At 47.5% G+C, this 14658-nt stretch overlaps 1 protein-coding gene across 9 annotated transcripts in view; it reads left to right on the top strand.

The window, feature by feature from the left end:
* The window catches only part of BOK (BCL2 family apoptosis regulator BOK), a 29672-nt gene extending 15564 nt beyond the window's left edge, over positions 1 to 14108 (top strand). For all 9 annotated transcript variants that reach the window (XM_051627023.1, XM_051627028.1, XM_051627027.1 and 6 more), the window contains 2 exons: positions 8186 to 8349; positions 13003 to 14108. In XM_051627023.1, coding sequence (XP_051482983.1) covers positions 8186 to 8349; positions 13003 to 13128 — 290 coding nt within the window. In that variant the 3' untranslated portion in view covers positions 13129 to 14108. The remainder of the gene's footprint in view (positions 1 to 8185; positions 8350 to 13002) is intronic.
* The last annotated feature ends 550 nt before the right edge of the window (positions 14109 to 14658 follow it).

Genomic DNA, 14658 nt, shown 5'->3' with positions numbered 1-14658 from the left:
TTTTAATGATTTAATGAGAGCTCCTCTGTGCTCTGTTGTTCTGGCAGGGAAGTGCCATGGTTTATTATATCCTTCTGGCAGGTTCTCGCCCATTCTAGAAGGCATCTCCTGCCCTTCCTCTTTAGGAGGTGGTGTTACCTCATTGCATAGGGAGGTCATTCATTCCAAGCTCCTTTGCTCACTATTGGCAACTGGAGAAGATTCATTACATGGGAGTCTCCCTTGTTCCAGCTCACGCTGCTGATGCTGGGAGCCAGAACCAACTCATCACAAGGGAGTTCCTCTCTTTCTGGCTTCCTTTTCCCCAGCAATAGCCAGGACTGCAATGGGGCCTGCTGCTTCCAGTTGCTGCTTCTCCATTCTCATACTCAGAGCCAGGAACCCTCAAGGCTAACTGTTCCAGACAAGCAAGTGCTTTGAATTTTCTTACTGCTTAGATGTGAATGTGTTTCTGTGTCTTTTTGACTGATCCTGGAGATGATTGTCAAAAGCCAAAGTACACACTCTACTGTGTTCCTGTGAAGGAACCTCAGTCTCCCTGAAAACAGCCCCTGCCTGCTATTGGAAATGCAGTCTGGCTGGGAGAATCAAGGGAAGAGAAATGGAAATGTTTACATAGAGATTTCTATCAGGCAAGTCCTGATGTGTTTGTAGGTTTTCTGTAGTGTCTTGTGTTGTCCATGAAAGGGACAGTAGATGTTAGGGACTGCAAATAAACAAAAAAACACACAAAAAAATGCACCCAAACCCAAAGACAGCTACTTGCTAACAGCACAGTAGTGTGAAAACACTGGATCCAATGACCTCTGCATGGGAGGCATGTGATTCTGATAACTTTGGGAGTAGCTGGTGCAGCATAGAATTCCAGGTTTCTTTTGTATTGTCAAATAAGCTTCCTCTCTCAAAACCTTTTTGTCTTCACAATCAGCCACATGACTTTGTGTATGAACTGCATGGGAACCACTGACTCCCCAGAGAAGTCCTGTGCTGCCTTCCTGGACTTCAGATTTGAAGTGTCTTGTGGTGGAGAGCACAGATCCTCTCCAGAATCTCAACAGATGACCAAAGCTCTGAGAGGCACTCCTCAAGCATGGCTCCTGGCAGATTGGAAAGGGCAGATTTCCTCCCTGGATCAGGGAAACTGAAGCTGTGCCGTCCATAGGAAATGGATGGGATTGGGTTCTGTAGCAAGTACAAATACAGACTGCCTGTATGAGGTCTTGTTTTTTTTATTTTTCCTTTGGAGGAAAGCTGCAGGGCTGTGGGCTAAGGCAGATGTGGACCTGAGGAGATCACACCATCTCCCAGCCCCATTACTTGTGAAAGGACTGAGAGTGGAATTTTGTGCTTATTCTGGAGTTAGAAATGCTCAGCATCAGGCAGGGTCAAGTTAAGCATGTTCTGTGCTTCAGTTGTTCCTTGTGGAAAAATGAGGGAGGATTGGAGGTGCTGAGCCCCCTGATTATTTAGGGATGGCATCTTACTTACTGAGGAGCATGGGATCCATGTGCTTCACAGAAATCCTAGCAAGGTCAAAAGTATAAGAAAAAAGTTGAATAAATTCTCATCATCTGTCCATCTCACCAAAGCCATCTTAGGTGGGGCTTTGAGCAACCTGGGCTGGTGGGAGGTGTCCCTGCCCATGCAGGGGGTTGGAATTGGGTGATATTTAAGGTTCCTTCCAACCCAAACCATTCTTAGATTAGACTGCAGCCCTCAGCATCCTTTCAGAGCATGCCTGGAATGCAAGTTGCCTTTGCACTGGGCTGGCTTGGGAGGTCAAGTGGGCTCAGAAAGCAAGAGCTGGGCAAGTATGGTGGGAATGTGTTTAAAGTGTAGATGCCCTGTCCTGTCACTTAGAGCTGAGCTTTACCTTGTTCAAGGCTTACAGAATGAAGGTCAAGTTTGCAGGCTCAGGTATTTGTGTTGCAATATGTAGGTTATCTTCTTAGTTGACTAGAGCTGAGTACATGAGAACTGGCCCACCTCCAAAGCTGAAGTGACACAGGGAATTAAACCAGAAGGGTGGTTGGCTGTAGGTGGAGCAGACTGTGTGTGCTACTAAGCTGCATGAAGATGCTGGGGAGAAAGCCCTGCTGGTTTCTGGGAGTCCTGCTCTCACCAGTGTATGTTGACAGATTCCTGGAGAGCTGCATATTTTGGATGTTCTTCAGCTTCTCAAGTCAAGTGAAAAGTGTGGATGGTTTAAACTTTTTGTTGAAAGTAAAGTTAGAAATTTTAACTCTTGGTTCTAAACTTGGGGTTTTCAGGGTAGTAAGAATGGGATCTGGACTCAGCCCTTCAAGGCGGATAATGCTGGAAACTTTGGGAATGTGGTAGAAGCCCAGGCTCAACTCTCTTGCCAATGTCCCTCATCTGGGGACATGGTACTGCAGGAATGGCTGGCAGGGTGTAGATTCAAACCTTCCCAGTGTTCTGCATGCTCTGTTTTTTCTTCTTTCTCATCCCTTCCTCAAACCAGCTAATAGGATAACCTGAAGCTGGGGTTGTATGTTCAAATGCTTTCATCAATTCACTATGGTAATTTCTCTTGCTAGAAGGCTGCTGAGTGGCAGAAGGAGGAGTTTGCTGATTTTTAACATTCCTGGATCCCAACTGCAGTCTTAAGACTCAGTATTTAATGCTAAATCCAGTAAATGAGAGTTGATTGTGGCAGCCAGATATTAATTCCTAATATTTTCATAGCTCACAGGAAAGAGGCTCTTATTGAGCAGAGCAAACCAGAGACTCAAGTGCAGCCTGAGCTTTCATGCCAATTACCAAGCATCTCAGCCTGTTTTTCACTGTCCAGTTTATGAAGAAGACAGCTACATTCTGACACTGCAGTGCCTAGACAGTCTGGGCTGCCCCATTAGTCACTCACAATGCCTTTCCAGCAAGGGAGTGGGGGATTTTGACCCTGTCTTACTGGAGAGGTTTTTCTCTTTCATCTTTTACATGGCCTTCTTCCACACTCTGGTCTGGTTTTGAGCCTTCACACTGGAGCTCTGGCTGTGCTCACTTCTGTCCACACTATCTACAAGTCTTGAGTGAGCACAAGAAGGCAAGACTGAGGATGTCTGACATCCCTCTTGGTCCCACTTCATGGGTACATTGTGCCATATTTGACTTCACAGCATTCTCTATTCCAGTTATCTCAGGTTTGGCTTTTCTCTGATGTAGCAAGGACAGCTTGAATCCCCATTACAGCAAGATTAACAGCTGAGAATGTAGGCAGAAAGTGAGCAGGTCACAGGGCATAGCAAGGCTCAAGCTGTGTTTGGCTTCCATTTCCATGCAACCTGTTAACTATTCTGGGTGAGGAGAGCCTATCTGTGTGGAGACTGGCACTGCAGAGCCCTGGCCTGCTTGGAGGTGTTGAGGGATCTGCAGCAGCATCACCTCTGTGACAAGACCACTGGTTCTGGTGTGTAGTCCAAAGCTCTTCTGCAGCCAGCAGGAGACTTTCTACTGACTTTAACAGGCTTTGGATTGGGGCCTGGCTGAGCTGGCATTTACATTAGCTGTTTAAATAAATCCCAGAAGGAAAGGGTCACTTGGTGGAAAAAACAGAAGAAGAAAAGGGAGGTGCATTTTCATTTCCTAAAGGAAACAGTTTCCCCCAGTCAGTAGGAGCTGCTAGGCATGAGGGCTCTCTCAAAGCTTTCATCCTGTTTCTGTGTTGTTTTAGGTGCTCTGCAGTTTTTAATCAAGAGTGCTTGGGCTGAAGTTAACCCTTTACAACAGAGTTGCATTGGTAATGGTCTCTCAGCAGTAAAATATTTTCCCCTGCAGGAGCAGATGCTGTTAGAAATGCCTCCCACGGCTTCCTCATCGCTTACCCCTTATCAGTTGAGCTTCCTGACCTAGGCACATCCTTCTTGATTTCATTCTCTCCACCAGAGGAAAATGTATCTTTGTCTGGCAGTATCTTCCCAGCTGCTGAAATGTAGCCCCTGATCATGTTTCTCCTGGGTCTGATTTGCAAGTTAGGTGTTCAGTGGAGCAGAGGGAAGTTGTTTTGAATAACTCTGGATGGTGTGGAGCTCTGAGATGCTGCACAGTCATGTCTTGTGGCTTCCTGAGCAACTCCCTGGGGCAGGCAGGCTGGTATGCAGTCAGAACACTTTCAAGAGGAGTCCTCTCCTGCTGATTTGTTTTCCAGTGTTTACATACCTTCAGCTCCATGACTGGCCTTGAGTCTGCAACTTGTATTTCTTATTTTTAAAAACGCCTTCTAAACAGCTTCTTACTTTTTTATCTTATTTTATTTTTTATTTTGTGTGTGTGTCCCCTTTTATTCCATCTCTGTGAGCAGAAGTTTCAGAGCTTTCTCTGTTTTGATTGCTCCTTTCAGGACCTGTTTTTCATTCCCTCTTGTCACCAGCTCCTGTGCATGCTGGTCCACACAGTGGGAAGCCGTGAATAGATTGGCTTGGTGTTGAGTGCCCATTTCACTCAGTATGGATGGCAGCCAGGCCTTTTGAGGAATCTGGAGCAGGACAGTGTGTCTTCTCTTGCTCATGTGCACTGTCTGGATGCAATTTCAGCTTGTGCTGACGGATGAACCAAGCTTGTGTCACCCTAACACTGGCCTGGACATCCCAGGGGGCAGAGGCACTGCCTGCTCAGTAGATTGTGCTCCTCTACTGCTGCCAAGGGAATCCTTCATAGAGAGAGATGTTAATGGAACTAGTGTCCTGAAAAAGTGCAGATGGGGGCTGCTGTGGCCTGTTCCCCTGCCCTGCCTTGGGCTGGGCAGCTGCTGGAGCCCTCAGAAGGACCAGCCCCAGGCATGGCACAGCTTTGGTCCAGAGCAGCTGTTAAAAGGTGTCTGCTCTTCCCTTGCTCAGGGCTCCCCTCCAACACCTTTGGCAAACAAGAGCATAAGCATAAGCTGTTCCCTGCTGTCTCAGGTGAGGAGCCCAGCCAGCTCTCTCCCATCTTCTGCCTCCAGCAGTGCAAGGGGAGTTTCCATGCAGAGAAATCAGGAGGGGATTTCCTCCTCTCCCAGCCCCCAGCCCAGCTCTTGCCAGGAAGAGGAAAAGCAGACTGTGAGATTGGTTTGACCCTTACAGCCATGCTCCATATAGAGCAGGATAATGGGAAGTGACTGCTGAGCCCTTCACATCCATCACCATGATGAACAGCTTCCACCTTTTCTGCTGCCCTTGTGAAAGGGAGAGGGGCTCTGGCCATGTGCTGGGGAAGCCTTCACCCCCTGCAAGCCCTGCAGCCAGCACCACTACATAGCAACCTAGGCAGGGAAGCTGGAGCAGGTGGGTTTTCACTCCATCTTCCCTGGGAGGAGACCCCTGGCCTGACATTTCTGTAGAGCAAACTGCTTCCCTGTGTGGTAGGAAAACCATGGGTCTATTGAGCCTTCATCATAGGTTGAGGAGCCACTTTTCTTCTGCTGGAAAAAGAAACTTGGGTTTAAAACTAAGTTAATCAAGACAGCAGCTGTCTTTCTCTACCAGGGTAGCCTCGGCCCCCTGTCAGTCTTAGTTACTGCCATGTAAATATCTCAAAGCTAATGGACTTGCTTCAGATACTTAAGGAAGAGCACTGTCAGTAAAAGCTTGGGAACAAGCCAGGGAACTTTTCCCTGGAATTTTGGGTAACTTGGTTTCATGGAACTCAATATGAAAGAAGCCACATTTCTGCAGAGAGGGAGAAGTGTAAAAACTGACTGACACTAAAGCTGAGAATAAGCTCATTGAGGCTCGGCCAGGAGGCTGTGGCAAGCAAGAGGTAACACCTTAAAGCCTCCTTCATGGGGTGGAGAGGTATTGACCTGCAAGATGACAGCCTCTTTCTTGCCAGGAGAAACCCTCTATCAAGTGTGTTCTCAAGTGGTTTCATAGCTTCTTCCTGGCTCGTTCTGCTGGCTGTCATGGTGACACACTGTGAGGAAGACAGATAAATGGTGTGAGTATCACACAGGCAGTGAACTTCCTGAGTGACAGCTCTGGGGAGGGGACACTGCTGGACCTACTCAGAGAATAAAATTGGAATAATGGCCAATTTAGCTGTACTAATAACTTCCTCTGATCTTGGAGATAGTTCTGATGAAGGACAGAATACCACAGGAGACTCAGAGCTACTGCTGGTACTGTTGCTACAGAGCCTCCCAGAAGGTTCATCTGTAGATCTTGATCTTACATCGATCATGAGTGAAAAATGGCTCTTTTGGGAGACTGAATGGATTTTCTTCAGCCCAACAAGCCATTCCTGTGACTGAGCTTTGAACAGTTTCTCCAAAGTTTAGTGGTTTTTTTAATTAAAAAAAAAAAAGCATTTATTAAAAAAAAAAAAAAAGGCAATTCCCTAAAGTGTTAGTGTGAGTGTCCTTGTTGAGGCACTAAGGGGAAGGACTGTGGAACCTGCACATACTGTAAAGGAACATGGGGAGCTCTGCTACGTTGTGAACACGTTTGAGAGTCTGGAGCTCCATCCTGAAGAGATGGGCAGGGGTACCTGGGGCTCTGGGAGTATGATGAAGAAATGAGAAAGACTTCATTTCATTTGAATTGCATTTAAGGGTTTGCTGTCTGAGCTGGTAGATTTCTGAGCACATCCAGTTTTCTGATTGTGTTTGACCCCTTCTGGTCCTTAGATCTAGTGACTGAACTAATCTTTCCTTCCTCTCTTCAGTTTTCTTTCTTGTTGCAACCCAGCAAGGATGGTTTTGTGTGGCTTTTAAATACTAAAACTTCACCTGGCTTCTGGCTACATATGAGAGGGGCCTCAGACAGATTCCATAGAGACCTAACACTGTAAAATACTTCACAGTGTTCTTGTCAAATACTATTTCAGATAATAAAAGCAAGGGGGAGGATTTAACTTCCTAGCAGATCCAAAAGAAATCCGTGTGCCTTTGTGCTGTGGTAGTTCTTCTGCATGGATGCAGAAGGGTTGCATTTCCAGGTCACTGATCCTGATAAAAGCCTGATGAGGTGCTGCTGGCTGCAATGTTTAAGCAGGGAAGATTTATGCCCAGTGGTATTTGCAGAGTGTGGGGGAGACCCAGGGAGGTTGGCTGGTCCCCAAAGCTGGGCTTAAGTGCTTATTGCCGGCACTAACAGGAAGATGACTGCTGCAGGGACAACTTCCATGGAACAGTCAGTGCTCACAGGTCAGAAAAGCTGTTTTCTGGGAGATTAGGTAGCTGACTAACATTCTGTCCCTGCACTGCCTTCACTGGGATGAGATATGCAGTGTTAAGTGTTGAAGGCAGAGTGGCAAAATTCTTGAAGCTGCCTTGTTTTCAAGTGGAGACTGAGGTGTACTTTTTTTACAGCAAGAAGAACTGCCAAACCTCTGGGCCCTGTAGCTTTGCCTCCATTTATTTATTTATTTTTGCTCTTGTGTCATGGTAGAACTGACTGAAGATGCTTCTCTTTGGTGCTTTGCGTGTCACGTTGGAACAGTCTCCTCTGATCCAGAAAAAAACCAGGAATCATAGAATCACAGACTGGTTTGGGTTGGAAGGGACCTTCAAGATCATCTAGTCCCAACCCCCCTGCATGGGCAGGGACACCTCCCACCAGCCCAGGCTGCTCCAAGCCCCATCCAACCTGCCCTTCAACACTGCCAGGGATGGGGCAGCCACAGCTTCCCTGGGCAACCTGGGCCAGGCTCTCACCACCCTCACACTCCAGAATTTCCTCCCCATGTCTCACCTCAATCTCCCCTCTTCCAGTTTTGAGTCATTCTCCCTTGTCCTCTCACTACAAGCCCTTCTAAAAGGTCCCTCCCCAGCTTTCTTGCAGGGCCCCTTGTCTTAAAGAGTTGTGTTGATGACCACACCCCAGCTTGCTCATACTCTTTGAATTCCATCTCCTCCTGCACAGCGTGTGCTGAGCTGAGAGCTAAGGCACTATAAACCATGGTGGTGCACATCTTCCCATTTGGATGATGCCTTTGGGCTGCATTCTCCAAAGCTATTAACAGTGCTGAGACAGGGGGGGTCAAAGCATGCCCAGATCAGATCATGTAATTCTGCTTCTCCAGGTGGAAAACTTCCCCCCAGTCCTGCTCCCCTGGTGTTTCTTTCCCACCATGCCAAACTGCGGCTGCACCTGAGCCCAGAGCTCACGAAGGAAGAGCAGTCACCCTGGATGATTCCAGACTGAGCTGAGTGTGCCTGTGTAAATCTGAAGGACTTTTCTTCCTCTCCTAGGCATAACTTGGGGCAAGGTGGTGTCTCTCTATGCTGTGGCAGCTGGGCTGGCAGTGGACTGCGTGAGGCACGCACAGCCAGCCATGGTCCACACCATCGTCGACTGCCTGGGAGAGTTTGTCCGCAAGACCTTGGTGACGTGGCTGAAAAGAAGAGGAGGCTGGGTAAGACTTTGCTTCCACACATGCAGGCCAGAAAATATCCCATAGAATCGTTAGTCTCCAACTAGTTTGTGGGATTTTTTTTCTCTTGGGAAGACGTGCATGTCCTGAGAAGTTAGTACCTTGTTTTAACTTTTGTATCGCGTTATTAGAGTTCAAACCAGGGTGTTTTGCTAGTTCCAAATGGGATTTTTGGAAAGTTTGTTGCCTAGCAAACAAGCTGCAAAACCCACTCCCAGACCAGAAGTGGTTCTTTGCAGCTGAGGAGGTTAAGTCCTGTTTACTGCTAGCTCCTTCTGCTGATCACCCCTCTTTGGATGGCCAGCACACTGCTGTTGGAGTTGCTGAATCTATGCTGCCTGCTCTTGGGATCTGGCCCTAAGAAAGGGAAGCCAACCTCACTCAAACAAAGCTGCTGGGTTGTGCTGGTTACAGCCTGTCTCCAGTGCCTTTATCAGCAACTTTGGGCTGCAACAAGGAGATATTTTCCCTCTAGAAATGAGTTGTTCCTCCTTCACCCTGGGGAAAGGCTGTTAATCCTCTTGCTACTTTGTGCTGTTCTTCTACAGAATCACAATGTCAGGGGTTGGAAGGGACCTTGAAAGAACATCTAGTCCAACCCCCCTGCCAGAGCAGGATCCCCTAGAGTAGGTTACACAGGAACACATCCAGGTGGGTTTTGAATATCTTCAGGAGACTCCACAACCTCTCTGGGCAGCCTGTCCCAGTGCTCTGTCACCCTCACAGTGAAAAAGTTTTTCCTCATGTTTACTTGGAACCTCCTGTGCTCCGGCTTGCACCCATTGCCCCTTGTCCTATCACTGAGAAGAGCCTGGCTCTGTCCTCCTGACACTCACCCTTAACATACCTGTAAACATTGATGAGGTTACTCCTCAGTCTCCTCCAAGCTCAAGAGACCCAGCTCCCTCAGCCTTTCCTCATCAGAGAGATGATCCACTTCCTTCATCATCTTTGTGGCTCTGCCCTGGACTCTTTCAAGCAGCTCCCTGTCCTTCTTGGACTGAGGGGCCCAGAACTGGACACAATATTCCAGATGTGGCCTCACCAAGGCAGAACAGAGAGGAAGAACCTCCCTTGACCAATAACCACACCCTTTCTAATCCACCCCAGGATGCCATTGGCCTTCTTGGCCACCAGGGCACATTGCTGGCTCATGGTCATCCTCCTGCCCACCAGGACCCCCAGGTCCCTTTCTCCTACCCTGCTCTCCAGCAGGTCAGCCCCCAACCTGTACTGCTACATGGGATTGTTCATTCCCAGATGCAAGACTCTACACATCACTTGTTGTATTTCATTAAATTTCTCCCTGTCCAACCCTCCAGCCTGCCTAAGTCAAACATTGCCTGAATGTTCTGCCTCTTGAGGGAGGCTCTACAGCCTGAAGCTTCCCAGCCTTGTTCACACATGGGCCAGACTAAACAGCTGTGGAGTGGAGGACCCTTTCATCTGCTGCCTGACCCAGCTGGTTGTTAGTTTGTCTTGGCATGGAGTCCTTGTTTCTCCTGTGGACTCTTACTGCCTAGAGGAACCACCTTGCTCCGAGCTCTTTCAGAAAAACCATCATGTAACCCTAGGAAATGCAATCAGAGGTCTCCAATCCTGCTTCCATAGGGTGCAGAAAGCCCCTACTCCCCAAAGCCCACTCCAAAATGAACCTTTCTGGAGAAACAAAAAATGTTTAACACTTTGAGTCATCATCTCTCACTGGGGAGAGTTTGCAGCCTAATTCGTGGCTTTACAGTAGAATGGAAGGACTTGAACTTGTTTGAATAACTAACAGGCAAATATCAAGCTGCCATTGCAACAGTTTATCAGTGTCTCACCAGCCTCAAAGGCCTGTTGTATTAAGTAGCTTTTAAATTTTCGATTCCAGTGCCTTATCAGGTGTGCTTTATTTGGATAACAATAGCTAAGGCAATTGTTAAACAGCTCAGCAATTTTGCTTATCTAAGCAAACACCACATAAAAGTAGAAGTTCTTCTGACTGCAGCTCCTCTTGATCAGCCACAGGGAGCTTGTTGCCTTTGGTAGGTCACAGCACAGCTTGAAGGGCCTCACAGTCTCACCAGGAAGTTAACCCTCTGCAGCTCTCATCAACCTGGTCTGCATATTTGGGCCTTGTACTGGTTCACATGAGGCACTTAAAGCCCTTCAGAGCTCAGATTTCTTCTTGATCAGCTGCCCTAACATCTGCATACATGTTCACACAGTCATGACAGGTACTTACATGTCATGACTTCTCTTGACTAAAAAGGCAGCTTGACACAACTGTCTTTTAGGGATGTGCTGGTCCCTAAAATTGGACAGGCTGAATCAGTTCAGCCTGTTTTCAAATCCAAACACGGGGAGTTTGCAAAGCCATCACTGAAAGCATTTCTGCAGACACATTTTACTTTGTTCCACAATACAAATGAAGCCTACAACCACTGGTACTACACTGCAGCATCTTCTGTGAGGTGCTGTCTTGGCTGCTTGTTGTGTTTGCTTGTGCATCTGTAGCTGTAGGCAGCAGCATTTCCACACCTTGGTGTTCAGCCTCAGGAGCACCCCACGTGCTGGTTCATCTTCCTCCTGTCATCCTGATTCTTCCTGTCCTGGAGTGCCTGTGTGAATTCCTTCAGTCTCTACTTGTCAGATCTTCATGGGCTCAGTGTCTCCTAAAGCTCCTGGTGTGGGGAGATTCACCATGCTAGCCTTTCAGACTTCCTTGGGAGGGAGGAACAGCATGGGAGGCTGTTGTGGCTGCTGCTGACAGACCTTTGGTCTGTAGCTGACAGTGGAGCTGGTTAGCATGGCTGTAGTCCCTCATCAGACAAAGGGATTTGTCCCTTCAGTCCCCCTTGTGTTCTAATTGTTACCTAGGTCAGCCAGGTGAGACTCATCATGTCTTGAGGACTGAAAAAGATCACTGGAGTATCCAGCAGCTCTTGTGTCTTGTTTTATGGGAGGAGCATCTCAGAGCTGGGAGTCTGGCTCTGCTTGCTCAGAGAGAGTCTTGTGTCAAAAGGTGAACTTGGAAGACTGCTGAGCTAAGCAGTAAAGAAGAAGCTTTTGGGGCTGATGAATATTTGTCCTCCTTGTGACCTGATTCTTGTTTACATTTGCCACTGGAAAACCACATTGAATTGATGTGCATATCTCCTGGTGGCTGGGCTGAAGTTGAAACACAAACTCAATTACATTGCTGGCAGAACTTGTAGTTTGTTTCCCCTACCAGAAGATACAGTTTTCTATCCTCCACTGTCTTGTTTGCTTTACTCTCCAGATATTTCCCACCTTCTTCCAATGCTGGCTGAGCTCCTGTCTCCAAGAATTTGCTGTGGTGTTGCTGTGGTGGTGTTGTCCATTGCAGACCAGCTTCTAGTCTTGCTATTACTTGAAAACCAGCTGCCCAAGACATCTTTAAATCTGGCCCACGCGTCTGGGAGGCATCTCTGCCAGCACACATAATTCCACAAACAAAGCTTGCCTTGCTGCAGATTTAAATTGGGGGTTGGCTGGCTTGGCTGAGTTCCAAACAAAACATTAAGGCAAGAGGGAAAGAAAGTGCAAGCAGCTTGAGCTGATATTAAACAGGACAACCTCTGGGAAGCATCTTGCTTTACAGAGAAGGATGAGATTGCTGATATTGCCAAGGCTTCCTAGCTCTTTTGAAAAATGGGAAAGCTCCTTTTACTGAGCTAATCAAAATGGAAAATGGTTGACAATCTTCCTGTAGCACTACTTTCCCCAGGGGTGGGTGAAAAGGGAGATACTTTGATGCAGAGTGGAGAAAGTGTATTTCATAGAGCTCCTGGGCCTGATTGCTAACTCCCAGTGTGGCAGTGTCAGAGCAAGTTTGGGGCTGTTGCCAGTGTGGCAGAGGGGTGTTTCTGTTTTAAGACAGTTCTCAAAACACAAAGAGACTGTGTTTAGGAAGGAGGCATTGTTATGTATTGCAGGTTTGTACCAAGCTGGGTGCTTGGTGCCTTCCCACAAATCAAGCACACCAAACCATGTTTATACTCCAAGCTATAAAGTTGTCAAGCTTCTAAGTCCATCCTTCTTACAGTGATTGGTTGGTGATTTACAAATAGTCATAATATGGTTACATCACTATTTCTAGTATCACACCTGCTCAGGAGAAGGGTCTTCATCTGGGCAGGGGTCTTTTTGACCTTACTATTATAATGACATCATAATGAGCTAAGTTCACCTGAAGGACACAATATCACAAGTTCTATGGCTCCAACTGCCCATGACTGGTTCAGCAGTCAGTCATCTTGATTTTGGTGGTTCTTTATCACCTCCTACATTCCTTAGGTCCAATTATCCACACAGACCTCAAGTTTTCTCTGCCAGATCAGTGATTTACATGAGACACCCTTAAAGCCTGTTGATAATTGCCCTCTTCAGGGCCTGGTTATTGCAGGGTGTCCCTGCTTGGTGCTGGCTGTGGTACTCAGTGTGTGCCTCTCTGACTACAGTTTTAACTCGTATAGATAGAGTACACCTTGCCCAAAATAATCACATCATTCTAAATGTCTGAGTTATTTTCCAACATGGGGCAGGGTGCTGTGGGGCTGGGAGGGTCTGCAGCAGTGGGGGATGTGGTTCCAGGCACCTCCCTGATGGTTTCTGTTCCCTCCTCTTTAGGCAGACATCACAAAATGTGTGGTGAACACTGACCCCAGCCTTCGCTCCCACTGGCTGGTGGCTGCTGTCTGCAGCTTTGGTCACTTCCTCAAGGCCATCTTCTTTGTCCTGCTGCCCGAGAGATGAATCCAAGTGGCCAAGTGCAGCTCCCCTGCCCCAGCTCCTCCCTGGCTCCAGAAGCAGTGGGAATGGCAGTCTTGGAAGAGGAGGAAGAGAAGAACCAGGACAAAAGGCTTGTTCTCCTCTCCCTTCAGCTGGGTCAAGATGAACAACTACAGTCTCCTCTTTGCAGCCACAGGAGCTTCTCTCACCACTAAATCCTTTCAAGAGTCTTGTTTCCCTGGGTGACCTGTGTGTGTGGCCTGGACGTGGCCAGTCCATGGGCTTGCTGATTGCTGCTGTGTGCAGCCTGGACTGGCAGGGACTGCTCCTTACAGCTGTGTTGCATGCTTGTGCTAGTGCCAGGCAGAGGGGATGAGAAAGGGGACCTTCTTGGAAATGGGATAAAAAGCAGGAGAGGGAAGAGTCCCTTCTTCTCTCCATATGATTCTGCTTCTGATCCTCAGACCTGCCTTGCATTGTTCCTTGTTACATTTGTGCTTCAACTCCATCTCCTCCTTTACACTTAGCTCTGGCTTGCTGGGCTGCCCACAGCATGGTGGAGGGGATGATGCAGCTGTGGGGTTTTCTTGGGATAAAAACCAACTTACTGCTGTCAGATGCTTCTCCTTGACATACCTTGGAAGTCAGACTGAGTGGCTGTGTGTGAGTCAGGAGCAGAAGGCAGTGGCATGGGATGCAGTTTGTATATGTGTGTGGTTATCCCCTCACACCTTCTAGCAACAGCTCAGGATTGAATTTCATAATGAAGAAAAATGTTTTCTCCTCTGAGATTCCATCAGAGCTAAGCATGTAAGTAGGAAAGGCTTGGGGGCACAGGCAGGAATTAGAGAAACAGTAAGTGAACTGTCTGGTGGTGTGACTGGGGAAATCTGTATCAAAAGTTGCTGATTTATGTTTCTCCTTTAATGTCTTTGGAAGTACAACTCACGGTCATCTTTGTGGCAAACAATAAAAGAAAATAGGTGGTGTTTCACTGTTGCAAAGGGTATTGTATTTGTTTCCAGAGTTAAAAATTCCAAAAAAGGCCAGAACAGTGCAGAGACACTCGGGCCATGCTAAAAATACTTCAGCTTTTCCCCTGGTAGAACATGTTAATGTGTTAAAACTACAACTCGTGAGGCTCATGCTGGGGGTTAACCCATGTTGTTACCATGTCAGAAATGTGCTGGTTTCCCTGACAGAAGTGGGGCCTTGCTGCTGTTGGCAGGGGAAGGCCATGGAGCCTCTTCTCTGCCAAATATTCATGGGATACACCCTGCTTAGTGGTGCCTTGCTCTGGATTAAGAACATGTGGCATTATGTGACTTTTTTCGCTGGTTTGTTTGTTTGTTTTGGTTTTCTTTTTTTTCCTGATTTCCCTCCCACACCCTGTGTTGAGAGAGACTTTATTGTTTGTGTTCAGAAGTTACAGAAGGGTTTGAGAGTAAAGCAAAGCCTTTGCTTTTCAGTTGTAGCTGTATGGCAGGTTTCTGCTAGCAGTTAGGAGGGCTGTGCTCCCATTCTCCCCTTCCTGTGCTGCCTTTGGCAGTGTCT

Source organism: Apus apus, chromosome 8 (genome assembly GCF_020740795.1).
Source record: "Apus apus isolate bApuApu2 chromosome 8, bApuApu2.pri.cur, whole genome shotgun sequence".
Taxonomy (NCBI): Eukaryota; Metazoa; Chordata; class Aves; order Apodiformes; family Apodidae; genus Apus; species Apus apus.
This window is presented reverse-complemented; position numbering and strand designations above follow the sequence as displayed.